This window comes from Lepidothrix coronata, unplaced genomic scaffold, assembly GCF_001604755.1.
Source record: "Lepidothrix coronata isolate B3197 unplaced genomic scaffold, Lepidothrix_coronata-1.0 Scaffold45, whole genome shotgun sequence".
Taxonomy (NCBI): Eukaryota; Metazoa; Chordata; class Aves; order Passeriformes; family Pipridae; genus Lepidothrix; species Lepidothrix coronata.
Genome location: NW_016690225.1, coordinates 470,673 through 498,006, shown reverse-complemented (window position 1 = coordinate 498,006; position 27,334 = coordinate 470,673). Strand labels below are relative to the sequence as shown.

The 27,334-nt window shown below is 38.9% G+C and overlaps 1 protein-coding gene across 2 annotated transcripts in view; it reads right to left on the bottom strand.

Annotated features, from left to right (window-relative positions):
• The window catches only part of SH3YL1 (SH3 and SYLF domain containing 1), a 51,452-nt gene extending 24,129 nt beyond the window's left edge, over positions 1-27,323 (bottom strand). The window contains exons 1-9 of one of the 2 annotated variants that reach the window (XM_017814510.1): positions 27,222-27,323; positions 13,451-13,561; positions 12,321-12,434; positions 11,755-11,819; positions 8,643-8,755; positions 6,121-6,249; positions 5,131-5,293; positions 4,405-4,477; positions 3,651-3,701 (exon numbers count right to left, since the gene is read on the bottom strand). In XM_017814510.1, coding sequence (XP_017669999.1) covers positions 3,651-3,701; positions 4,405-4,477; positions 5,131-5,293; positions 6,121-6,249; positions 8,643-8,755; positions 11,755-11,819; positions 12,321-12,434; positions 13,451-13,561; position 27,222 — 820 coding nt within the window. In that variant the 5' untranslated portion in view covers positions 27,223-27,323. The remainder of the gene's footprint in view (positions 1-3,650; positions 3,702-4,404; positions 4,478-5,130; positions 5,294-6,120; positions 6,250-8,642; positions 8,756-11,754; positions 11,820-12,320; positions 12,435-13,450; positions 13,562-27,221) is intronic. The other variant, XM_017814511.1, reaches the window with a different exon arrangement.
• Between the last annotated feature and the right edge of the window lie 11 nt (positions 27,324-27,334).

The window sequence follows — 27,334 nt, the reverse complement described above, 5'->3', positions numbered from 1 at the left end:
CATTACCTTAAGCACTATTCAGTTACATGAAAACAATCTCCTCGCATCTGAGTTCAAGTATCACATTATCAATTTAGAAAATCATGTTTTTCATTTATCATTCTTCTTACATTCGAAATAGGTTATATTACATTACTTATCTAGATAATTCAGGTCCACAGAAAATAATTAAAAATGTTTCATTCACAAGTCTAGCACTTCTTCCGTCTAATGAGAAGAACTAATGTTTCATCCTTTCTACTACTTGTATAACTGTTGCAAAACCAAATCTTGGTAACACAATGCCAACTTCCCCAACCAAAGGCAAGTTCTTATTACTTGCAACCTGGACAAGCTTGTTGCTCAACATCAAAACCTATCCCTGCATCAGCCATTATACCTAAAATGTAGCTTCCTAAAGATTAGATTCATTCACTCTTCTATTAGTCACCTAAATGTATTTTTTAAACTAGAAAGACACAAAAATTTTGAATATTTTTTTTCAGCTCACTGTAGAAAAACAGCTGTTGCAGCACTACTCCTGCAATAAAGATGGACTAGTACATGCTACAGCTGCTTGGTAGCTATGATGAAATAATTTGGACTACAAACAGTCAGAAACATTATCGACAGGAGGTACAGCCTTAAGGCTCCTTCTATTGCATCCCCTAGCATTAGTACACCCCTCGTTTCTGATGTGAAAGGGACTGAAACTCTTTTCCAGCCTCATCAACATGAACATAGGCTATAGTGTTGAAACACTCACGGAAACTGACTTCAGCCTTGATTGCTCCCTGTGATAAGAAAACTTTAGCCTTCAGAAACATATAGTACTGTGGATTCAGACAGCATTTGAACTGTTACCTATGGAAATATAATCTGCAAAAGAAAGCAAATTATACCATGCAGTCATTTACACAAGATCCTACTGCCTCTTGTATTTCTCAAAGATAAGCTTGTGTATTTCTAGAAATTGTTATAAATCCTCAGTAGTAGACTGATTAAGTCTATATTTTGATTTCAAAGAATCTTGAAAGCCATCAACAGATGGCTCTGTAAGATTTTTACCTTGTCACTTGAACCTGAATAGAAGAACACTCCCTTCAATATAGCAAATGCGTGCAAGCTTTAGAAACCTGTTTGCAGTTGGTCAGGGCTTTTTTACGACTGAGAAAGCGTAGTTTCAATGGCCAGAAGGCAAATTCTTCTTTCTTTCTGGATGACAGCTAGTGAGTACAGACCACTAGAGCATCATCGTTCTCCTGGTAAAAGTCCTACCACACAATAACAAATTTTGATTCTCAGGAAGTCACATCAAAAGCTCAGCTTAAGATCCTCCTATGTTGGTCACCTCAACAGATGCAGATATCAACCGCATGTGTGAAGATATGAAAAGGAATGTAAAGACAATGCCACATACAATTTATCTTAATTTTTAGTGAAAACCTCTAATTACTCTCTGCCTGAAACAGACTTTCCATTGTGATCTATTATCAAGCTTGATTTTAGCTCTATTTGCAAAAGTAGAAAAGTGATATTTTGATTAATTTTATTTTCAAGGAGGCACGCAATATGTGAAAATGTGAGTACATATTCATATATATAAACATATATATAAACATATCATAGAATCATAGAATCAGCCGGGTTGGAAGGGACCTCTGAGATCATCAAGTCCAACCCTTGATCCACTACTGCTGTGGTTACTTGACCATGGCACTAAGTGCCACATCCAGCCTCATCTTAAAAACCTCCAGGGACGGAGAATCCACCACTTCCCTGGGCAGCCCATTCCAATGTCTGATTACCCTCTCTGTAAAGAATTTCTTCCTAATATCTAACCTAAACCTCCCCTGGCACAGCTTAAGACCATGCCCTCTTGTCTTACTGCTGGTTGCCTGGGAGAAGAGACCCACGCCCACCTGGCTACAACCTCCTTTCAGGCAATTGTAGAGAGTGATGAGGTCTCTCCTGAGCCTCCTCTTCTCCAGACTGAACAACCCCAGCTCCCTCAGCCTCTCCTCGTAGGACTTGTGCTCAAGTCCCTTCCCCAGTCTTGTTGCTCTTCTCTGGACCTGCTCCAGCACCTTCCTGAGGGGCCCAGAACTGGACACAGCACTTGAAGTGTGGCCTCACCAGCACTGAGTACAGGGGAAGAATCACTTCCCTGGACCTGCTGGCCACACTGTTCCTGATATAGGCCAGGATGCCATTGGCCCTCTTGGTCACCTGGGCACACTGCTGGCTCATGTTCAGCTTCCTGTCAATCCAAACTCCCAGGTCCCTCTCTGTCTGGCTGCTCTCCAGGCACTCTGCCCCCAGCCCGTAGTGCTGCATGGGATTGTTGTGGTCTAAGTGCAGGACCCGGCACTTGGTCTTGTTGAACCTCATCCCACTGGAATCAGCCCAACTCTCCAGTCTGTCCAGGTCTCTCTGCAGAGCCCTCCTGCCTTCCAGCTGATCAACACTGCCCTGCAACTTAGTGTTATCTGCAAATTTGCTAATGGTGGACTCAATCCCCTCATCTAAATCATTGATAAAGATATTAAATAGAACCGGGCCCAACACCGATCCCTGAGGGACACCACTAGTGACCGGCTGCCAACTGGATGCAGCCCCGTTCACCACCACTCTCTGGGCCCGGCCCTTCAGCCAGTTCCTAACCCAGCACAGAGTGCCCCTGTCCAAGCCGTGGGCTGCCAGCTTTTTCAGGAGTGTGCTGTGGGAGACAGTGTCAAAGGCTTTGCTGAAGTCCAGATAGATCACATCCACAGCCTTCCCCTCATCCACCAGGGGGGTCACCTGATCATAAAGGGAGATCAGGCTGTTCAGACAGGACCTGCCCTTCTTAAACCCATGCTGGCTGGGTCTGATCCCTTGTCCATTCTGTAGGTGCTGTGTGATATGTAACATGGAATGCTTTGGTCTTGGTTTTGATCCTAGCAGAAGCCACTAACACATTTATTTATCAATATATTTCATGGGAGAAACAATTTATTTCACTGACTTTGAAACAGCTAACAGTCTTTTACCTGTAAATGAACCTAACTAATTATTTTGTAATAAAACTTCTTCCTAAGTTTTCAGATGATGACCTCACCATTCAAGAGTTACATGGCAAATATGACAGAGTCAGATTCTCCTATTAGAGTTGAAACTGCTTTAAATGTAAGAAAATCAGAATAGAACAACAAACAAGTAGTATCTTTAGTATAATGCAGAATTATTTCAATATAAAAACCTCAAGAAGCAATGTAAATATGTGTTTATGTGAGCATAATCAGATACGATCCGTGGAAGGACTTTTAATATTGAAACAGAAATTATAGGATATTGCCTAAGGACTTGGACAGAAGCTTGTTATATAAGATTTCTTTTTTATTTCTAGTAGGTGGTAACATACAACAATTTTACTACTTTCAGTGCATTTTTCAAGCTCACAGAATAAAACAAAAGAAGTTTTGCTGTTCAGAAAAAGAACATCATTGTTGGAATCTAAAGCCAGGGAATAAGATGTATATGGAATATTTTCAGGAGAGCATACAAGACCTGAATCTCATTTTAACACATAGACAATAATGAGAAATACTTTTAGGTATCTTTCAAAGTACTTTTAGGACTTCTCAGATTCCATGCTGCATTAGTAACATTAGTGTAAGCTTAGTACTTACCCTCAGATGCATTGGGAAGTTCAGGATAAAGTTTGTTTGTATTCTTTTTAGCTGGAAGAGAAAATAAAGCAGCAACTTATATGGCATGCTAACATATACTGTTATATTTTGTATACTGCTTTTCTATATATAAGTTCAATAGTTATTAAATGATTGCAGTTATATAAGGAGCAGTGTAGAAATAAAAAAATAAGGACTTTACCTTATATCCTTGACTAGAAAAATAAGTTAACAACAGGAGATGCACAGTAAAGCCTCACTTTCAATGAAAACACTTTGCCAGACAAACTGTCAAAGAGCCAAATTCTGCCTCTTCTGCTCTGCTGTAAGACCCCTACCAATTAAAAGATATTGACAACCTAAAGGAGAAACTCTGCTTTCTAGAAACCAGAAGTTTCTAGAACTAGGACTAGTGGTTTCTAGAAGGACTGTTCTTTTTACTAAGAAGTTTCATTGTACCATATCCAAGAAACATGAATATTTCCTTTGAACTATTATACGAATCTGTAACTATAAAAACACTAAAGTAAATCTGTCAGAGAGAAAAGGTTTGTTAATATAAAGCAAATAGACAAACCCTTTATGGTTTATCACTCATGGCACTATCCTAACATGCTTTAAGTGTTTGTCCAAGAAAGAGTATTAAAAAACATTTTTATAGAGGCAGCTATTATAATAAATGCATAATATCAATAAGCTTTAGTGCTCTAATTTTATAATGAGAATTAATTAATCATTATCAAAATATTTTAACCTGGTGGTGTAGGTCTGACAGTGGGTTTAGGTGGCTCTGGTCTAGATGATGGTCTAGCAGGTGGGTCATTTACCTAAAATACACAAATTTTTACAAAATGTTGCATCACATCTGGACGTAGATTGTGACTTCAGGGCCTAGAAGTATGTCAAGTTACACTGAAAAAAAATTTAAAATCACTCTTTCTCCACTGAACTGGTAGGAACTCAAGAAGCATACAAAAAACTACTGACATACACATGACACTGAAGCAATTCACTACAGGTTTAATGAAGCTGAAAGTAAATGATTGTCTATCAGTAATATCAACATCTACAAGAAATCATCTTCTACACTCTTAGTATTACATTGTAAATGTGATTGTTTGAATGGAAGACACAAAAAGCAGAAAAATTAAGAGCATCCACATCAACCTGGAATTAACTTGATTAGGAATATTTGATCAAACATTTCTAATTGTCACCTCAGATTTGATAATGTACAATTATAAAACAAGGATATACTTTGTTATTCTGGAGGATCCAAAGGAAACCCAGCAACATTCTTGTCCACAAGAGCCTATCAAGGGAATATTTGAACAAATGTATTACGTGCAGCATCTGCAACATGCTACACCTTTAATCATCCAGTAGAGAAGCTAAGAATGCCACATGAACATCAACATTAACACAGACTAGGGAGAGTTCAGGAACAGAAAAAGCCTATGTGAAAAAGAACTGCACAAACCCTTCTTTGTTCCCTTACAGATTTTCCTGGATTATTTTTTTGCTCTTCGTTTTCATAGACTTCAGTGAAGGATGCTAGAGTTTCATAAAGATCATCTGCTTGAGCAGGAAAAGGCACATCACCAAGCAGGATGGCACTAGCACGAATATCCTGCCCATAAAACCTGATATAAAAAAAAGATGTCAGGTATTTGATAATTATTACATTTCAAATTCTAGATAAATTCACCTTGTGCAAATGCTTTCCCTCTAAATCCCTGGCCCTTAATTTTTCCTGCTGATCATATATTGAGAAATGACAGAACTGGTACAATGCTGTAAATCTGGAATACTGACCACAACCCTCATTCCCCATTCCCCTGCACTGCTTGGGAGGATGGTGTAGTGAAGCTGTGAATGAAGTTGAGCCCAGTAAGATGGAAGGTGTGGGGAGAAAGGTGTTGCTTTTTAGATTTGTTCTTATTTCTCATTATGCTATTCTCTTATTAACTGACAATAAATTAAACTAATTTCCCCATGTTGAAGGGTTTTTTTGACTGATAAGTGATCTCACTGCCTTTATCTCAACTCTTGAGTTTGTCATCATACTTTTTCTCGTCCCATTCTATCGAGGAACAGGAGTGACAAAGCACCTCAATTGGCATGTGGTGTCTAGCAAAGGTCAACCTGCCACAGATAATCTCTAAACATTCAGCATCATCTCAATACCCATTGCAAGATGTCTAAATTGAAGAAACCCTTGTCTCCCAAAAAACTTATGTTCTTATAAAAAACTCTTTTTCCAAATTGAATCTGACCTAGTTAATTTTGTCACTATGCCTCCACTGAATCACAGAATATTCTGAGTTGGAAGGGACCCACAAGGATCATCGAGTCCAGCTCTTAAGTGAATGGCCCATGCAGAGATCAAACCCAAAACCTTGTAGTTATAGCATTATGATCTAACCAACTGAGCTAATCTCAGGGTCTTCTAGATTTGGAGAGAACTTACTTGCGATTTGTTTCTTTCCTTTCAATTAAACAGGTTCCTTCTAGAGATACACCTGCAAACAGTCCTCGAGATTTGCAGTATGTATAGACAGCCGCAGAGCTTCTTAGAGCAACATCCCCTTCTAAGTTTCTAGAAGAAAAATTTTGGTTGATATTCTTCAATATGGCTTTGTAGCATGAACAGCAGTCTTTTTCTTTACATTCTTTATTTTACTTTAATCCTATTTTCAGATGGGACCCAGTAAAAAGTAATTAATTGGTTTGATAAGGTTTCCTCTGAAGCACAGAACAATGGTGCCTCATGTGAATGCTTCCCGTTAGACTTCCTCTGAAAAGTATTAACCCACATTTTAATCACATTTTAAAATGATTGGATTATGTTTGGATTGGTGACTGGAACTCTACTCAATATATTCAAATCCTTCTAGATTTTATGGTCAGTACAAAATAATTCAAGTAAGGCTTCATCAGACCTCAACAGATTTGGAAGATTATAGTATTTGTCCCACCCAGGACCACATTTTAGGTTTGAAGACACTTCAGGCAGTCACCTCAAAATGGATACAACATCAAATTGAGAGCAGGCTGTCTGGACTTTTTATAGCCAGTTTCTTAGGAATTCTAAGGATATAATTTCACTCTGAGAAACCTGTATTGGTGCTCAATTTTGTTCATGTCAAATTTTTTTTCTCATATCCAGACAGAACCTTATGACTACCACCTCTCATTGTCTTGCCATGCACCTCAGTAAAGAACTGTGGTCCTTCTTCTTGGTGATTCCCTGTTGGGAATGCAGTCCTTTAGAAGACTTCATGGTCTTCTCTCATCTAGGTTAAACAAGCCTCATTGTTCACATGCTGCATGTCCCTGGCTATTTAGGTAGCTGTTCACTGTATACACTAGTTTATAAACTACTTTCTACAGGGCTGAAACTGGACACAATATTCTAGTCACAGTCTATGAAATGTGAAGCAAAGAGGAACAGTCACTCTCCTTATCTACTTGGTACAGTCCTGCTGATGCAGCCCCCTACACTGTTCACTGTCTTTTCCGTCAGGAATCAACTGCTGGCTCAGCCCACAGCCCATGAGGACCCCAGCACCTTCTCAACAGAGCAGCTGCCCAGCCTGGCTGGCTCTGCCTGCATAACTGCAGGGGTTCATCCAACTGGGGCTGCAGAACTTAGCACTTGTCCTTAATTTCACGAGGTTTCCTATTGGATCCTTCCTCCCCACTCTCTAGGTCCATTGCTCTGAATGGCAGTCCCACTCTGAACTGTATTGGCTGCACCTCCTGATTTGATGTCATCCACAAACTTGAAGAGGATATTTTGCATCTGCTCCTCCAGGTCATTGATAAAACTACCAAGCAGGAGAGGTCCCAGAAGAGTCTCCTGAGGAATTCCACAGAAACCTGGCTTCAGACTACAACATGACTCATTTACCACTGCTCTTCAAACCTGATGATCTGGTTCTTCACCTGTTTGAGATAGCAGTTGGTCAGCAATTGTTTGCTAGTCTGCTCCACCCTGACCTATGTCCCAGCTTGGACACAGACATGTTGCAGGACAGTGTACTGAATGCCTTGGCAGGGCAGATGACATTCATTGCCCTCCCCTGACCCACAGATCTCTCTCTCTTCTGTGAAATAGGTATCATCCTTTTATTTTGTCAGAAAAGATAAAAAAAAAGACATAAGGAGGCACATGTTCCATAAACAGAGCTTGAGGCAACTGGGCTTGGTAAGCCTGGAGAAGATTTAGGGGGAAACTAATGGCAGGCTTCAAGTATCTATGAAGAGGTAATCAAGAACATGAAGCCAGGCTCTTTATAGCAGTGTATGGTAGAAGAATAAAATGTTACGGACACATACAGAAATAAGAAATGCTTTGACTGGATATAAGGCAAAACTTTTCCCCATGACAACAGCTGACCAGAAGAGCAGGTTGCCCAGAGAGACCAAGCAGTCTCCATCTTTGGAGATTTTCTAGACCTAACTGGAAAAAAGGACTGAGCAACATGATCTAAAGTCATAACAGACCTTGCTTTGAGCAGGAGGTTGGAGTAGTGATCTGGTTTCCAGTTTCAATTATTCTATGATTATTTCATCTCATCCTTCAAAGTAAGCTGGCTTAACCACTTAAAGGTTTAAAAGAAATTTTTTGGTGTAGTTTTTATTTACTGTCAGGCAGATCAGTGGTGACAGAGAGCACAGACCTGCACATTAATGAAAATAATAGTTCTATCAGGCACAGTAGCACCTGTGTTCTTCATTGAGCCTAGCCAAGCAGTGTCCTGCAAAGAAAGTAAATCTCAGAACACTTTCCTTCTACCAGTAAATGACTTAATCAGGAAAGAAAAAGAAAAAAGAGAAAAAAGTGATTGGCAAGAACAATATGGTCCAGTCAACATACAGGTTGCCCAGTTTGTTCTGTAACATAGCAAAAAAAGCCACATCAATGTTTATATGTAGCTTTTAAAATTATCTTCCACATACCCCATATTAGGAAAGTATTTTACCCACCTCCCCAGAGGTCCAATTGCCACAGTAAGATTTCCTCCAAGTGTAAGATTCCCTCCTTTGGCAAAAGCTTCCACTGCTCTTTCATGATTCAGTATTATCACTAAGTCTGAAACCTATAAAATATCAAATAGTATGTATTAGTACTATGTTTTTGTATTATGTTTTACTATGTACTATTTTGTACTACACTTTTTAAGAAGAAAGAATAGCACAGGAGAAGCATTTCCTTTCTTGTAAGGGATTCTTTTGAAACAGCTTTCACAACAAAGTTGATTCTTTTTCTGCAAGGTATTTTGAAACAAAAATTCCTCCCAACTAACTTTTCAATCAAATTTGACTGATTTTTTTCAAAGTGCTGATATGGTCAGTATGATATAAACAACAGTTATAACAGAAACTCTATTTTAATTCAAAATTTCCTACTTAACAATTTCTTACTTTCTATGGCTTATGCAAACAATTATGAAGGCATTTTCAAATGTAAATAATTTTGATCCTTCCATAATTAAACTAATAAAAGCAAGACAGAATTTACTAACAAAAATTACTGTCCAAAGAATAAAAAGCAAAAAGGATACAGGTCTTCTCGCTATGGATAAAATTTTATTTTCTTGACGGTTGTTTTATATATAATGTGTGTGTGTGTGTGTGTGCATGTATGAATTATTAACTAACTTTTTAAGACTTGAACATTAGATGTAGTCAGTTCCTTCAAGAACCTATTAAATTAAATAACTGAAGAGGTAGCAATGTATTTTCAAAAGATGCAAAATGGAAAAAAAAATCACTATTTTTAAAAGACTTTATTTTGCCTGAATTCTGACATAAGATGCATGTATCAAAGTACTCCTACTACTATTTAAGCTGATGCCTATTACCATCAGTACTGTAAAACTGTAACTCTTCAATTTAATAAATTTCAAGAAGTCTCCTATGCAGATCCCTCTATTGTACCTCAAAGCTCAGTAAACACACTAAATGTTGTAAAAACCCCCACAAAACTACAGCAGTGTCAGCCTGTTCAACACAGCAGATTACACTTCAATAGCTAACAGTGATGGATTATCTTTTCAACAGGTATCTTGACTACCCAAGGACTACTGCACCTGATCTTTCATTTGGTGGACTTGACTGAGAGCCAGGTTCAGAAAAAACTTTCAACTTACCCCAAATTCCAAACAGTGACAGCAGGGAATACAAGAGGAAATACCAGATTATTTGCAAAACAAGGCTGGCCCTGAAGTATTACACACAGCGTAAGAGAGGTCTTTGTTATTAGCCCCCTGTGGTAGCCTCCACCCCATCCCAAATAAAAACTGGCTGACAGGAGTAGGTTTTGAATCATCCAGGGATAGAGAAAGAATGTAATTCAGGATACCTCTACTTCCTTTTACTCATTAAGAGGATGATTCCACTGCTAAAGCGAAGTGAATCCATAGTGAGAAAACCTTCAAGGAAAGCATTTATATAAATTTAAAATTGGTCTTTAATTGAGGTGCCAATTTGTTCACTGTGACTTCTGAAGTCTGTGACTTCCTTCGTGTTATTTAAAACATCCATAACTACCACTACAATTATGTTAACTGTAATCTCCCCTATAGGAATAAAATTCACCCAGTTTCTAAAATATTTAAGTTTATATGTGACTAAAAGAGTGCTGAAATTGGACTCTAGGCTCCTTAGCCACTCAGGTATTTCTGAATAGCATATATTTTCTAGAAGAAATAAATAAGACTGTGTTATAATAATATCAGTAAGGAAAGAGCATTTTGTAAGCTGACTAAAATTTCAAAGGAAGAGCACAATATTACCCAGAAAAAAACCCTCTCACAAATAGCTTCTGTATTGAAATTGCTTAAGTGTCAACAGTAAATGGCTACATTATTTAAAATATCAGATGGGGATGACTAAAGGAAATTTTTTATAGATTAATCAAAGCATATGAATAGTCTGTTTCATTGTCTCAAAAGGAAAAAAACCTCAACCTTAAATCCCACAAAAAACAAACTCTGGGGCTCAAACTGAATGTTTTATAATGCATTCAGATCATGTAGTCACGAAAATCAAAGAAAATCCCTCACAAAATTTAATGATTTTGTATTCATAGCATCCTTTAAAAAGTGCACTGCAATAACGGCTGAGATCACACAGTGAACAAGGAGGATACAATAAAATACTGATCTGTTGCTCATTATGTGAGTGCTGGATGAGTGGCTGCCAGGACAGGGATAGCTGGTTAGTTGTAGGAGATGTGCTGGGGGCTGACGTGGACCATCCAGATCAGCTATATGTGGATTCTTCTGAAGAGCAGAATGCCCGCTGCAAGAGATCTTGTTGGCAACATATTGTTGCTCTGATGTTCTTTGGGAATAAGCAGAACAGAAGCTAAACAGAAAAAAAAGAGAAGGACGAGCCTGGAGACTAGTGTGGGAAAGAGAAGGAAAGATGAAAACAAACAAGTGTGAAGGAGCTGTGAGAAAGAAGAAATGGGAAGAGAGCTGTCAGGACTAAGCACACCAGGATTTCTCTGAACATGTTGAGTCCTTTACTTAACCATTTCTGCTGTCTGGAAATTGGCTTCTCTTCTGTAGCAATCCAGAAGGGGCACCACTAGTTTTAGTGCTTTCATACTGAAGGGTCATGGTCAGTAGCCACAAGTGTGAGTGGGAAATGCGAGAAGTACAGTAACATTAGTCAGTCTCCATTTTACTACATCTTCAGTTCCTTTCACTGTTTCTTGCCAGATGGAGTCCTTGTGCTCTTTAACAAAGCATTTTATACAATATTATGTATAGGATACTGTTTTAATTAACTCCAATTGGCTTATAGGTGAACACTGACAGGAAGCTTTCCATACGTGAAAGTTTCTAGAAGTGAGAAATCAAGGAAACAAGTGCTATGCCACTTCTTTTCATCTAAATGTCTTCAAACAATTAGACTGATAGGATCAAATCCCCTATTTTGTTTGTCTTGCATAAGTGAATTTTATAATAACCTTTTTTCGTACAGAAAAGTAGATTCTACTATTTCACTAGCATTTAGATCTTTGTCAATGCATTTTAATTTCTTGCAAAAAAAGTTACCAACAGGTATTTCAAATGCAAAATCATACCTCAATTCCAATTTCAAATCCACCACCAAGGCCAGCAATTCCTATTGCAGAAGGAGCAGACCAGGCTGTCATTCAAAACAAGATAAATTTACAGAATTTTAACCACACGTCACAAGAAATACTCATTTTATTATTGCAGTTAAAAACCACTAACAAATTCTCTATTTAAAACTGTGTTCAAAACTACTACAATAGAGTCATGTAACTATAATGCCTCATCCCACAGGAAAGAATTTAAGAAATACAAACACTCATAATCCTAACAAATCTTTGTTACAAATTATTTATCACACAGTTGTTCCCTATCAGACATAATTAATTTTTCTAATGAGTTTTAAACTATGCACTATTTTATTTCATCCTTTTACACTAAGATACTTAAAGCATTTACATCTGGTCAGAAGAGGTGCAAAAATTTGAAACCAGCTTTCAAACGAAGCACTGTCACCTACTGGCCTGACTCCTCACACATTTCCCGCTTTATGTTATGAAAAGAAATAATGAAGAAAAAATATTTTTTTTCTTTTAATTCTCCCGTGAACTACAAAAGGAAAATATCCACTTACTTCCATTAGGAAGACGAGCTAATACAATTCCACTTCCTCCCCGAGCAGTCACCAAAAATCCAGCTTTGATAACAGACAAAACTGCAAGGCCTTTGGCTTTAGCTATTACGTGAGCTGAAACAGCAAAATCATTTATTCAAGACCTTGGAAGAGAAGTTCTAAGAGAAAGGGAAAAAAACCCTCTACATTTAACAATTTTGGACACATAAGAGTCAAATAATCGAAGCAAGAGCTTAAAGAAAACTGAAGGAAGTTGAACTGATAATGACAACTCCATTCCAAAGTGAACCACAAAGTCAGCTACATGTCATATTAGCCTGTGACAATCTGTATACTGCCACAGTTCCTTCACCTATACTGATTAGCTCATAAAGAGTTAGTTTGCTTAGTGCCACGCACACAGTGTGTCAGTACCCTTAGCAAGATAAACAGAAAAAAGGCAGGGAATAGCTGCGAATAATCTCGTCTCCACAAATTTCTGAAGGAGTGCAAATTTAAATCACAGCAACATACAACAGCCTAATCAGCTTATATCATTAGGCAGTGTTAGTGGCAAATACAGTGTCAGCATCCTGCAAGTCTTACTGCAGACCTTCCGGAAAATAACAGTTATGAATTCAAAGCCACAAACAGCAACTCCAGATGGAGGAAGACACTAGGAGAAACACAGAGTAACAACTGCAAAAATAAAGAAGATAGTAGCAAATAAGAGTCAAACCAGAATCAAATGAGAACAGTGCCCCAATCTCTTTACTTCAACTTATTGTCATCTAGCTAATTTTAATAAATACAGATATTCAAGAACGAGAGCTACTATTCTAGGTCCTCTCTTAAGAACATACATTTAGAGGGTGGGCATGAGACAGTCCATCCATTCATCCTTCCAGTGCAGGAACCTTGTGGTTGTAAACATTCAAAAGATCTCTACCAGTAAGTAACATCTGCTAAGAATACAGCAAACTGAAACCCTTTACTTCCAAAATATTTTCAAAGAAGCTATGGCACCTGAAATCTTCATTCATCTCTAAGTTGTGGTCAGTGAAAGCAGAGAGAATTGATAAAGAGAGCATGACTGCAACACAGGGGAGCGGTGAAGGTTTTAGTTGAATCAAAACATTTTCTTTACTCACGAGGTATGATTTTATCTGGTCCATTTCTAGAAGTTATTTCTGTAAATTCTCGTAATATTTTAGCTGCCTTTTTAGCTTCTGACTTCAAGTTGGAAGGTATAGGGTTGTTCACTGTAAAACATGAAAGAAATAAATTATATCTATGGTCAGTTCAGGATATGTTATACAGAAAAACCCAGTATAATTTGTATGGGAAAACTAATTCTTTAAAAATAAAGAGGAAACCATAGAGACACAGAAACAGGAAGCATAAGAAATGATCTTCTGCATCAGACCCACATTTTGTCTCTGACAATTTTAACGGAAGACACCACTTAAAAAAACGCACAAGCCCAGCTCTTTCTTCCAATCTGTTTCTCTTGTACTTGCTCAGAATCCACACTGGTAACCACAGGGGTGTTGGAGATACATCCTCAGTTGTTCCTGTCTCTATTTGTTTATGGGCTTATTGCATATGAATTTGTCTAATACCTTTTCAAACCTATCGATACTCTGCCTTCAGAATTCTTGCACCAGTTCACCACCTGCTACTTAAAAAAATATGTGATCTATTTTAAATTAATTTACTAGTTACAGTGAATGCCTGCTAGCTCAAGTCTCTCAGGTTCTGGTGAACACCTAATACATTCAACTTGTCCACTACCTTCATGCCTTTACATATAGCCACGGCCCCCAGCCTTCTCCACTTTTTCAGGAGTCTCAGCCTTAGTCTCTCCTCAAGGTAGTTGCTCCATCACTGATCACTCTAATTGCTCTTCTCTGTACTACCATGAACTCTGCTGTCCTTCAAATTGGCAACTATTGACCGGTGAACTCTAAATTGTTCACATCTCTTCAGGACACTCTTCTTACAGAGCTAAACTTGCAGCACGTTTTGTAAGCGAATAAAATTCTGTTTCAGACCAAGAAATTTCCTTTAGAAATCTACTTCCTGTGGAAGGGCTTATCAATATTTTCTTTCTAAAGTGATCCAACATAAGTTTGTTGTACATTTCAACTGAGGAAAAAGCACATACTAGAGATAAATTATGTTTACTTTATAAAGCTGCAGACAACAGTATCAGACACACAAAATCTTGATATTTACCACCCAAATCCATGAAATCATAAATTCTATGGAAGTGCATTGATCCCACTCAGATCTACCAGATATGCTGTCATTAGTCAATGACTGAAAAGAGACAAGTATTATAAAATATTAATATTCTGCAGCAGTATAAATACCATTTTATGTATGAATAGTATGTTTCGCCTGTAGATTTGCAAAAAGACACCTTAGTGCAGATAAAAAGATATGAGTTAGTCTTGATTGTTACATCTACTACATATCAACACTCACTATTTCCAAGTTTATCAGCAGCAAACTGCCCAGGTAACACATGAATATATTGCCAGACCAAAGACATACCTAGTCTCATGTCATGTCTCTGAAAAAAACTAGAGACAGCATTTACATAAAATTCTACTGTTCTTAAATTCATAAAAACATAGAAAATACCATGTATAATGAAAAAATATTCTGTCAAAAGTGGCCTAGTTTTTCAATTGGCGTTCGCTGAACATTCATTCATCTCTTCACTCTTCATGGGCAGCATTCCCATCCAAAAGAGGACTAAAAAGATTTTGAGATTAAATCAATGTTGCTTGGAGAGCAATTCAGCTCAGACTTGAAGCACAAAGCAGCAAGTCAGCCAAGTTTCTGTTCAGGCTCCACTGACTAGAATAGGAACTACACCTCCACTTTCCAAAATGAAGAATATTCCTCTAGTATGTTTTTCAGGCAAGAAGGAAGACTCCCAGAACAAGAGAGATCTTGACATCTGAATCTCTGGACTACCATTTCCTGTGAAGTCTTGTAGCAACATTTGGCTTTGGCGGAAATGTAGCAGGTGTGACATTGGAGAGTTTGAAGTGACAGGAGACATCACAAGGCTATCCAGAAATATCAGCCTCTCTGGGAGCAAAAGGAAGTAGATGCATAGAAAGCAACAGACTCTAAACCACAGTGCTGTACCAGAGAAGAAATACTAATTCTATCTCCTGATCATCCCTTCTCAGAAAATTAAGATGATAGCCAAGTCCCCGAGTGTGAAAGGATAGGAGAAGGTGAAGCTCTACGTGCTCAGGACCTTCTGAAAAAGCTCTTGGCATGTGAAATTTTCTGTGACTTTTAGATTAGAGAAATAAAATAAACTTCTGTGCTTTTCTCTCACTTTTCTTTCCTGTCTTTGCATGCATTCCTTCCTCCCCTTTGCTTCTTTTTGGCTAATCTCAGAATCTGGAGAAACATCTCCAACTAATGCTTTCTACTACTAAAAAAATAAAAAAAGCAAAAGCTCTCATTTCGTACGGATTAAAGAGAAATCCCTTAGCTAAGTCCATTGAGAAAACATGAGATGTTTTCAGACCTAAAAGTCTGCAAACAGGAAGAATAGTGGCGGGGGAAAAAAAATCACTTCACAGTTTTCATACGCTTTTTCAGATTCAGAATTGGTTCAGAAGTATTTGATGGTTTCCAGACAACACTGTGGCCATGCCTCAGTGCACGTAGAAGTTAATTGAAGACAACTCAAAGCTAAACTTCAGGAGTCAGCAAAAGTAATGCGGTTACTACTTCACTGTCCTTTCACCTCTCAAAATGTAATTGGTTTCAAAATCAGGTTTCGGTTGCATCTTGGGTCAGGATGGAGGATGTTTAAGTAAGCTTTTCAAGTGTTTACTTTGAAAGTTTCACAAGATACCGAGGATGACTCCATGATTTTCCTACCTGGCTTATTTTTATCCTAGTGTTCCTATATTGGAAAAAATCAGGAAGATTTTTTTTTAAAACAAGGATGGTATTTTTATGAACTGGTTGCCCAGGGAGGAGGTAGATGCTCCATCCATGAAAACATTCAAGGTCAGGCTGGATGGGTCTCTGAGCAACCTGCTCAAGTTGAAGATGTCCCTGCCCATTGCAGGAAGAGTTGGACTAGATGTCCTTTTCTCTTCCAACACAAACCATGACTTACCTGCATTATGATTTCAAATACTGTATTCCAAAATACAAACTTTGGACAGCAAAACAGCATTAACTAAGAAAACTGAAAAGTAGGTATATCCACTCCAATCCCTCTAAAAGGGTGGGGTTTTTTTTTGTTGGTGGATTTTTTTTTTTGTTGTTTGTTTGTTTTGGTGCCACATAGTGTGGGGTACCTTTATTACCAGGGTATAGAGAAGATGGAGAGAGATTCCTCATCTAGCTGTACACCACAACAGCAAGCACAAGAATAGTTTAACTTCCCATCCTTAAACTAACAGCAGAAACTTCACTTTCTCCCTGTATCATTTGTTTCCTATGTCAATATTGCTTCTGCAGTCTCTGGGTAGCTACAAGAATTCACTCCTCCAGTGTCCTTTGCTTTTTCCCTTCCTGCCACAGACCGAAGCAATGCAGGGTTATTTTTCTGGACTGTGACACAGCAGGTGGATTTGACATTATTCTGTCAGTTACTGTGCATGCAGGTACACTTCAGTGCTTTCAGAAGTGGGCTAAGAAATGGGTGATATTTCTAAAGCACAGTAGAGATACAGAGAGGGGGAAAAGGGAAGGAAAAAATAAAGAGGTTGAACACACTACCAACTGAAGAGCTCAAAGCTACACATTGTAGAGAAGGGTTGCAAGTAAGATAACTTACAATCAGATTTTAATTTAGACAGTAGCAGGTATGAAAATTAGAGTGACTTTATTTGGCAAGCAAGCATGGCACAGAAAGGTTTTAATAACAATGGGCAGGATCAACAAGCCAACTGATTAAACACTTTCATGCTGAAAACCAACACAGTTACTCAAAGTGGCTACTATATGATTCTTTCCACAGTGGCTCATTTAAAGTTTCTTTATTCAGTTTCATAATGTTGTGTAGATACTAAGGAACTGGCAGGAGGCCTACAGGGGTCTTGAGGAACTGATGACTTATTTAAAAAAAACCTCAAACAAGTCCACACCCTGACCTTAATTACGTATAATACAATGCTTGATAAAGCCTGGCTGGACTTGCATTTTGCTAGGATTGTTAGAGCCACAGTAAAAGAAATATAATATTTTTTATCACTGAGGAGAGGGGGAAGTTTGGTTCTCCGTCTTGGGCTATGCTACACTCAAGATTTTGTGGACAGAATTCAAGATTAAATAAGAACAACAGTCAACACTAAAAAGGCAAAGTTTAATGGTTTGCTACATAGTACAGGTGATGCCTCACTCTTACTATTAAAATTTAAATCAATCAATTTCATAAACCTTTGTCCAAAGGCAAAGAAAATTATGGGTTTTTTAGTAAAAAACCCCTAGTAAATGGAAAATAGCATGAATATGTCAAAGACAATGCATAATTAGTTATTCACTTAAAAAAAACAAAACCTACATGAGGCTTTGCACTATGAAATAGTGACATCTGCCCCAAAAATACAACAGAAATAAAACAAAGAAAGATCATGGTGAAGGTTGAGGAGCAAGTTCTTGCTTCTGCTTATTTTAATCACTGTATAAACGGACAAAACTGTAAGTGGGATTTCTGTGATAGCAAAAATGGTTTCAACTTCTGTTCATCTATCAGATTGTCCTCTTCCCCCTCAAGCTTACCTTATGATTTGAACTGTAAAATTAGTTCCTTAAAAACTAATTTAATACTGGTAGTCTATTGGAAAGGTATTATAGACATATTTGCTTTTTAACAAAAATACTGTATGAAATACTTAGACATAAGCCAAATTTCTGTGTTCACTTTACCCTGTCAGTAACATAACGAATCATCCCGCAGCACTGTCTTCACTATTAGCTTTTAAGTATGCATTTATAATTGTCTGCTTTGTATTCAAGCAATGCTCAGGAAAGAAGTAACCAGGAGCAATAAGACAATAATATCTATCAGGGGGATACACTGACTGATGGATTTGGAATGCCGTGACCAGCGAATGCTCAGCTGGGAGCAAGCTTCATTTGCACTCCTGCTTGTTGTTGAAAGGAGAAGATATTGAGCATATGTGAGTCAGCAACACAAACCCCATGGGGGAATATCACACCAAAATTGATTAACTGCTTAATTCGTAAGCTGATGAGGTAAGTGCGTCAGCCTCTAATTTACATTCTGACTAACAGTAATAGCGTGTTGGCTGAACATTTGGTGAAATTATCTGAGCAAGGTGCAGTAAAGAATAAATAAAGCCTTTTTACTTAAAATCTATAACTAATTCTGATATAATCAAAATTCTGCTGAATATGAACAGATGAAATAAAGCACGGTTGCATTATGAAAACCCAAACATCAAAAGTACAGTTTCGAAGAATTGATGACAAAGGGGAGACAAAGCTTTGCATGCAGACTTCATACATTTGTTGCCCCCGTACATATGAGCTTTGAAATATTTGGTGCTGGAAGGCGGTGTTGTGGAGGTTTTTTTGGTTACAAAAAGAACAAAAAAACCAACGACAAATAACTCCGTGAGCCTCAGACAGTAACTCAGTCTTCACTTTCACTTCACTAAAAAGTTCAGAAACAGCACAACAATACATTAAAGTATAGATGCTTTGCAAATACTCACCGTTACACGAGCTACGTAAATGCTAAAAAGCTTGTATGAACAGAGAACATTCAAAATTATGATCATGAACATTCATCAACGTGAAAATTAGCATAGTCAAGAAAAGTTAAAGAACAACGTCAAACGGGAAAGAGAAACCTGAAAAACAAGACTGTGCAGCATTGGAAAAGAGCCTAAACAAGAGATTTCAATTTGGCATTACAATCAAAGAGATTAATGTAATTTTGGTTTCACAAATGTGTAACAACATGATACTGTGGCAGCCAGCTCCAGCCTTGGGGTTCATCTGGTACTTGGAATTCCTTAAACAGCCTGCAAGATGTGCATTGTAAGCATTTTGCCTAGTCCAAGAAAAAGTGATGCAATACAGAGCAGTGGATGACAGGCAGCAGACTATGCTAAACATGTCTCTATCAGTACCTCTCCATTTACTGCTTCCAACACTTGAAGACAATGATAGACAGTAAAGAAGCCAGGTCAATGAAATGTCAAGAAAAGACATCTGGATTTTAAGGAAATAGTGGCACAAGTTGAAAAGGAACCTGGAAGAAAAGGATGTAATGAAATGAAGGCAATAACCACACTTTTTAGTTGAAATCCAGCAGACTACCGCTGTCAGAGTCTGAGCTCCTTACTCCTGGTTTTGGAATCAACAGCAACAAGCAGATACTGTTTCCTCAAGACTCTAAGGACTAGAAACAGGAAAGGCTCAGAATGTACACTTTGATCATTCTGCTAGAAAGGGCTAATGGTACAGCAGAAAGGAATATAGGAAAGCAGTGGAAGGGAATGACAAAGCATTACTGACACAGCAGTTCATGTCAGTTGGCTGTGTTATACAATTCTGCCATAGGCACCTGGAACAGCAAGTGAAACAGGAGACAACAGAAAATACATCAGTGTAAGGCAATGGAACCAGACCTAAAAAGGAGAAAACAAGGTCTCTGTACAGTGAAGCTCTGCACTAATGTCATGTATTTCTACCATGATTTTTATCACTTGGATTCCTGAAGTTTTACCAACTTTCATGCTGTTCCTCAACAACACTGGTGTGAGAAGTTAGCGATGCATCAGTGACACAGGAGTTATGGCAGGATACAAGTACTGCAGCAGGCACTTCATGGCCTTGCAGATGTCAGCTGAGCTGCACTGGAAGACTCTAATGTGTGCTTTCACAACCTTGATGGTTTTTACACTATGAATTAATGTAACTACACTTTCCTGCTTCCCCACCCTGGATAACAAGCTGTTTACTGGATCACACTACACTAAGCTGGTGCTGGTAGTGGTGAGGGAGGGAGAACAGACCAGAAAGGCCTGCAAAACCTGCAGCCTTTAGCATACAGAAATCTAGGAGTTGGAAGTATTTTAAGGTTTACCTAAGACAGATGGAAATATATTCTGTCCAAACACTACTGGAAGGAAGTGAAATAGTGCTTAAAAATAAAGCCAAAAATTAAAAAAAAAACCCACTTTTATCCATGGTAAAACCATCCTGTTTCTCCTTGTTTTACCTGCAACAACCAACTAAAGTTAGCTGTTGATGACAGCCTTTGCACAGGAAAAACCTCATGAAGATACTCAAGTTACAACCAAATCCAGCCTTCAAGACCTCAAACATGAAAAAGGAATGACACATAACAGAAGAGAGCACCTTCTCTAAAAGGAAAGCAGCCTCACAGTCCTTATTTCAAAGAGGGGAATCTCACAGACATTCCTATCAATATAAAAACCTGAGATATTTACGGTATTTCAAAGCATTTTTTAATGAAGGAAGAGGGTTATAATAAGAAATTATTATTGAATTTATGAAGCTTATATTTCAAAAATTACATATATTTATATATTTAAATCATAGTAATGGGGAAAAAATGACAAATGTAATTTTAAAGATTAGTACTTCTGAAAACCTTTATGGAAACTTACATTGCATCTGCATCTTTATTGCAAGACAGCTAAGAATTCAGACAATGACAAGAAACTCAGCCATCTACATTTAGATTTTGGTGTGCAAATACACAGTATGAAATCAAATCAAAACCTAAAAAAAATCACAAGTCTTTATTGAAAGAAAAAACCATTTCAAACATGGAAGGCTTTTTATTCATAGAAATGAAGTAATGGAGATAGAGAGCAGATGAGCAGATTTCTTTCTTTATCTCCGAAAGTCTGTGGTTTTGAGTTTTAGGGGGTTTTTTTGTGTGTGTGTTTTGATTTTTTTTAAAATATATTACTATGAGTTACAAAAATCAAAATACCTGTAAAAATAACTCATAGGAAACATGTATTATTGGAAGCATGTAACTGTGGTGACTCTAAAGCAAACTGCCTCACCCCAACCTGCACTTTCACTGCTTCTACCATTGGCCTGTACTCCAAGGCAAATAACTCTTTGCAACCTTTATTAAAGAATCATAGCCTTTATTATAGAATCATTGAATGGTTTCCACTGGCAGGAACTTGAAAGATCATCCTGTTCCAAGCCCCCTGCCCTCCTCTGGATTCGCTTCAACAGGTCTACATTTGTCTTGTGCTAAGACTTTCAGCAGTCCTGAAAATCCTCCTTAGCAGTGCTGTTCTCAGTGAGTTCTTTTCCCAGTCTGTACTTGTGTCTGGGATTGCCCTGATCCAGGTGTAACACCTTGCACTTGGACTTGTTTTGAACGTCATTGAGTTCTCATGGTCCCACTTCTGAAGTTTGTCCAGGTCGCTCTCGATGGCATCCCATCCTTCTGTTGGTCCTTCTGTTGGATCAACGGCGCTGCTCAGCTTCGCGTCATTGGCAAACTTGCTGAGGGTAAGCACCTAACTTCGGTTTAAGGCTTTCTGCTGTGACTTTTTTAAAGGAGTAAACTTCTTCATGGTCAAGTTAAGTTTTTAGGCTGTTGTCCTCTAGGCATAGGTATTTTATAAACTCAGGCTTACAGAGATAGAAACTGATATGTTAGCTGATGACCTTTTTGAAAGCAAAGCAAAATTTATTTGAAATGCCTTAACTAAATAAAATAACACAGCCAAAATAAGCTTAGCCTCTACACAGGCTATCTGATATAAACTAAATTGTATGAAATGTGATAAAAGTCTTTATGCCTGTTAGCTGTGTCATGTATAGTATCTAAAAGCATACAAGATTTTAGGGCACCCCTGGTGGTCTAGTGGTTAGGATGCAGCACTCTCACTGCTGCAGCCCAGGTTCAATTCCCAGTCAGGGAAACTCCCCCAGGCAGATGGAGCTCGTCAGCCCTGTAAGGCCATCCATCTGAGAGAAGGTCACTCTAAACAGACCTACGTCCTGAGGACCTCACTGCCACTGTCCAAGCTTGCTCGGCCCTCTAAACAAACCTACGTTCTGAGGACCTCACTGCCACTGTCCAAGCTTGCTCGGCCCCGGCAGATGAACCTTAGGATTAAAGGGTGGGCTCAGTTCAGCGCACACTGGGTCTCACCTAAAAAATCCACTGCGCAGGCTCGAAGGGTAAAGACCTTTCCCAAATCTTCGCTCACAAAGACTGGCCATACTCACAAGATTTTTGGTCAGCTCTAGTGTTTACAAACTGCCTTTTCAAATTTTGCTACCAATTATGTATGCACTTATAGACCATGGGAGCTCAATATTTTTCACATGGAATATCAATTTTGTTAGTGCTAAAATAACCCTACAGCATGCAAAAAACCCATGCCCCAGTTTCACTGTGTGCATATTTTTACTACTTTTCTCCACGAAGAGGAAAGGACTTAACTGATTCAAACACAAAGTTTATCTCTTTGTAACTTCCTGTGATATCAGTCCTCAATCCCACTTTGAATTAACTATTTCCTTGAGAAAAGTCAAGGGAAAAAACCCCACCCTGTAACAGAGTCACCTGCATTATCAAAAGCATTTGACAAGTTGGGTTCCCAGCAGTTTTCATACTCAAGTCAGCTTGGAGAAAATTCCAATTAGGGACAATGTGAATTTCCTCTCATATCCTTTTCTGATGAGAGGTGGAATACATAAGGGCAAAATGATAGTGACAAAGCTGAACAATGTATTTTAAAGAAAAATATGTTTCCTTTGTATATGCAAGATGTTTCAACTAGGTGCTGCCTCCTTATTTCTAAAACAGTGGTATGTGAAGACAGTCGCCAACTGCCTGAGGCACAGAGGATTTGTTCCAAAAAGCACATAGACATCTGTTCAACTGCACAGGAGAGAGAGTAGTGGAACACCTGTAGCTAAAAGTCTTCAAAAATCCTTGTAACTTTTAGCAATGACAATATCTAAAATCCTGTGTCCACAGTTCTACAAGCCTTTGCTTCAGGAGAAAGGATAAACACAAGAGGTATGGGAAAGAAATTGCTCTGTTTGTACAAAGATACCCAGGAAACAGCATTTTCAATAATATAGAGACAGTGGTGTGCTCTAGAACAAGCATCAAAGGCAAAGTTATCCTGGGGGTTGTCTGAGACTAGCATGTGAACTCTTTCAAGAATTTTTTACTATGAAAATTGCCCACTTTTGCTCAAAACATGTCACCACAACTATCCACCCTGCCACACATCCCACAGGAAACCAAGTACCTGAAATCCTTTTAGCAAGTCTTTCATATAAGCTTATTGTACTATGTTTGATTTGTAAACAGCTGGCACCAAAGGGGTGCTGCCCATCAAGCAAGTAGCATGACTGAAGGCAAGTCAGAGCTACAAAGTCAGTTCTACCTGTCTCTTCTCATATTAATACAAGAGTCGGCATGATATGTGAAATTTAGACACGGGGTAAGGCGAAAATCCCAAAGGGTATCCCAGCTTTGGCTTGCTAGCTCTATTTTAATCACCAAGAATACACTTCAAGGCAATCCAAGCAGATAAACAAGTACATTAATCTTTGTAGATAAAAGCTTTAACTGAAACAAAGCTGTTCTTTTTAGATGAAAATCCTAAACAAACATCTTGTTTATCTTCTCACCAGGGCCAGAAGTACAGAGAGAACAAAAATGTAACAGACTATAACCCCGATGTGCACTACACAATACCCCTGTATGCTACCATAATAATCTACATGAAAATACATTAGCCACCTTAAAAAAGTACAGATGCCAGATACTTCCTGCTGAAAATATTTGACACTCCTGCCAGTAAAGTTGTCACTATCATTCTGACTCTCACATTTCCCCACTTTGTACATGTCCCAATTCGCTATGTGCGTGCATCAAATCCAAGAAGTTACTAATTCCCACAATGAACGAATTCCTACAACTAATCACACAAGAAACATTTCTTCAAACTAAAAGGAATAAACATGTAAAAAGTGCGGGTGCTTGATATTTATTAATCAAGAGTTTGAAGAGCCCAAGTTCTACCTCAGCTCTTGGGTTACCTTGTTCGCAATAGTGTTTCTCTCCCACCAAGTCATGCAGCTTATCCTTCATAGCAGTCCTGCATGAAAGGCTCTTTTAGAGCAATGTAATGGTTGTTTCAAATCCCTCAAAAATATAAAGTGTTCATTACATCAGAAATATTAATTCTTAATGATGATAAACTGTTGCAAAGAACAACAGTGAATTCTGCTATGGTTAATTTAAAAAGCAGGAAGTTGATATTAACTGAAGGTAGCACAAACTGTGACTTTCTTCCACTACTGAGGGATGAAAATCACAGAATCACAGACTCATTTAGGTTGGAAAAGACCTTTGAGATCATTGAGTCCAACCTCTGACTCATCACCACTTTGTCAACTAGACCATGGGACTAAATGCCACATCCAGTCATTTCTTGAATGCCTCCAGGGATGGTGATTCCACCACCTCCCTGGGCAGCCTGTTCCAATGCTTGACAACCTTTTCAGTGAAGAATGCAAGACAACAATCCTCCCCACTTCCTTCCCTAAGACATGGAACCATGAAATACTTTGTCTCAAAATAAATGCTAGGCATGTACGTACATGTAACATACACAGAAACCGGGACGGTTTTTCAAAGCAGTCTTATATACACCCTCTCTTTCCCAGACCCTAAAATGCATAGAAGATAGCGCTGGGGAATCTGCTTCCAACATCGACAGCTCCTGGGACTCCAGCAGACAGCAAGCAGGCACTCTACATTGCTTGGTTATACAGTATGGTAGAGCTCCACTTGAGAATGACACAACTGATTCATCTCCCCCCCCACCTCCCCTCGCCTCCTTTGCCAAGGCCACCTCTGACAACCAAGCAGAGTCTAGGCCCCTGCCTGGCTCCAGCACCCCGCACTGCTGACAGCAGCCCTGTGGACAGCAGAGCACTGCAGGGCCTGAGCAAGGCAACACTGGCTACAGAAACGATGCTTCTGATACCAATCGCTTACACTATGAAGTAAAATTAATAAACAATTTTTAAAAATGTGTATGCAGGACAGTGTTTCCAGCTGCATAAAAGAAAATGTTCTGTTTGTTCCATTCCACAGCAAATACTATATAAGCTCTTCAGTTTTTGTTTGAAAGGCACACATCTGGCATGAAAATTGAAAATATGGCATTTTTTATTTAACCTAATAAGTGCTGCGTTTTGATGGGAAAACCAGGTAATCAAGTCTTTAAAAAACAGAGCAGAGGAATCCAGTCCTAGCCACACCCTGCCACAGTGGGGCTGTGGCTGCCGATGTTACAAAACCCAGCCAGGTACACGGGATAACCCAGCAGGAAAAAAAATATACAGAAATAAATAACAAAAATATAAATAAATAAACAACACATTAATATATAATATATATACATATGTAATATATACCATATATTATATATATAGTATATACATGTATTATAGATACGTAATATATTAATATATAAAATACATGCATTAAATAAATAAACTAACACTTGATCTCCCCTATAAAGCGAAGCGCCCGTGTGCTCAATTTCACCGGCAGCCTGGCGAGGCCAAAGCCTCATTCGANTTTCAGTGAAGAATGCAAGACAACAATCCTCCCCACTTCCTTCCCTAAGACATGGAACCATGAAATACTTTGTCTCAAAATAAATGCTAGGCATGTACGTACATGTAACATACACAGAAACCGGGATGGTTTTTCAAAGCACTCTTATATACACCCTCTCTTTCCCAGACCCTAAAATGCATAGAAGATAGCGCTGGGGAATCTGCTTCCAACATCGACAGCTCCTGGGACTCCAGCAGACAGCAAGCAGGCGCTCTACATTGCCTGGTTATACAGTATGGCAGAGCTCCACTTGAGAATGACACAACTGATTCATCTCCCCCCCCACCTCCCCTCGCCTCCTTTGCCAAGGCCACCTCTGACAACCAAGCAGAGTCTAGGCCCCTGCCTGGCTCCAGCACCCCGCACTGCTGACAGCAGCCCTGTGGACAGCAGAGCACTGCAGGGCCTGAGCAAGGCAACACTGGCTACAGAAACGATGCTTCTGATACCAATCGCTTACACTATGAAGTAAAATTAATAAACAATTTTTAAAAATGTGTATGCAGGACAGTGTTTCCAGCTGCATAAAAGAAAATGTTCTGTTTGTTCCATTCCACAGCAAATACTATATAAGCTCTTCAGTTTTTGTTTGAAAGGCACACATCTGGCATGAAAATTGAAAATATGGCATTTTTTATTTAACCTAATAAGTGCTGCGTTTTGATGGGAAAACCAGGTAATCAAGTCTTTAAAAAACAGAGCAGAGGAATCCAGTCCTAGCCACACCCTGCCACAGTGGGGCTGTGGCTGCCGATGTTACAAAACCCAGCCAGGTACACGGGATAACCCAGCAGGAAAAAAAAAATACAGAAATAAATAACAAAAATATAAATAAATAAACAACACATTAATATATAAGAGATATATATAACATATATATATCATATATATCTTATATATAACATACTCAATATATATCTATATCTATTATAGATATAAAACATAACAAAAATAAATAAATAAACTAACACTTGATCTCCCCTATAAAGCGAAGCGCCCGTGTGCTCAATTTCACCGGCAGCCTGGCGAGGCCAAAGCCTCATTCGACGCTTCCTAAATTTCTCCCAGGAGGAAGCAGCACATGCTGCAGTACTGGGCGAGAGGGGCAGTCGATGGCCAAGCGAAGCCTTGACGGCCGCGTACCGCCGCCTTCGGTCGGACCAGCCCCATGCCCGCCGCGGCTCCCCCGCTCGGAGCTCCCCTGTCTCCCGGGTACCCACTCCCGCCTGCTGGGTACTCACTCCTGCCCGGCCGGGCGCCCCCGCTCCCTCTCACTGCTGCTGCTTCTTCTCCTGCCGCCGCAGCCTCACTGGGCGGCGCCAGGGCGGCCCCGCCGAGCCGTTCACCTGCCGCA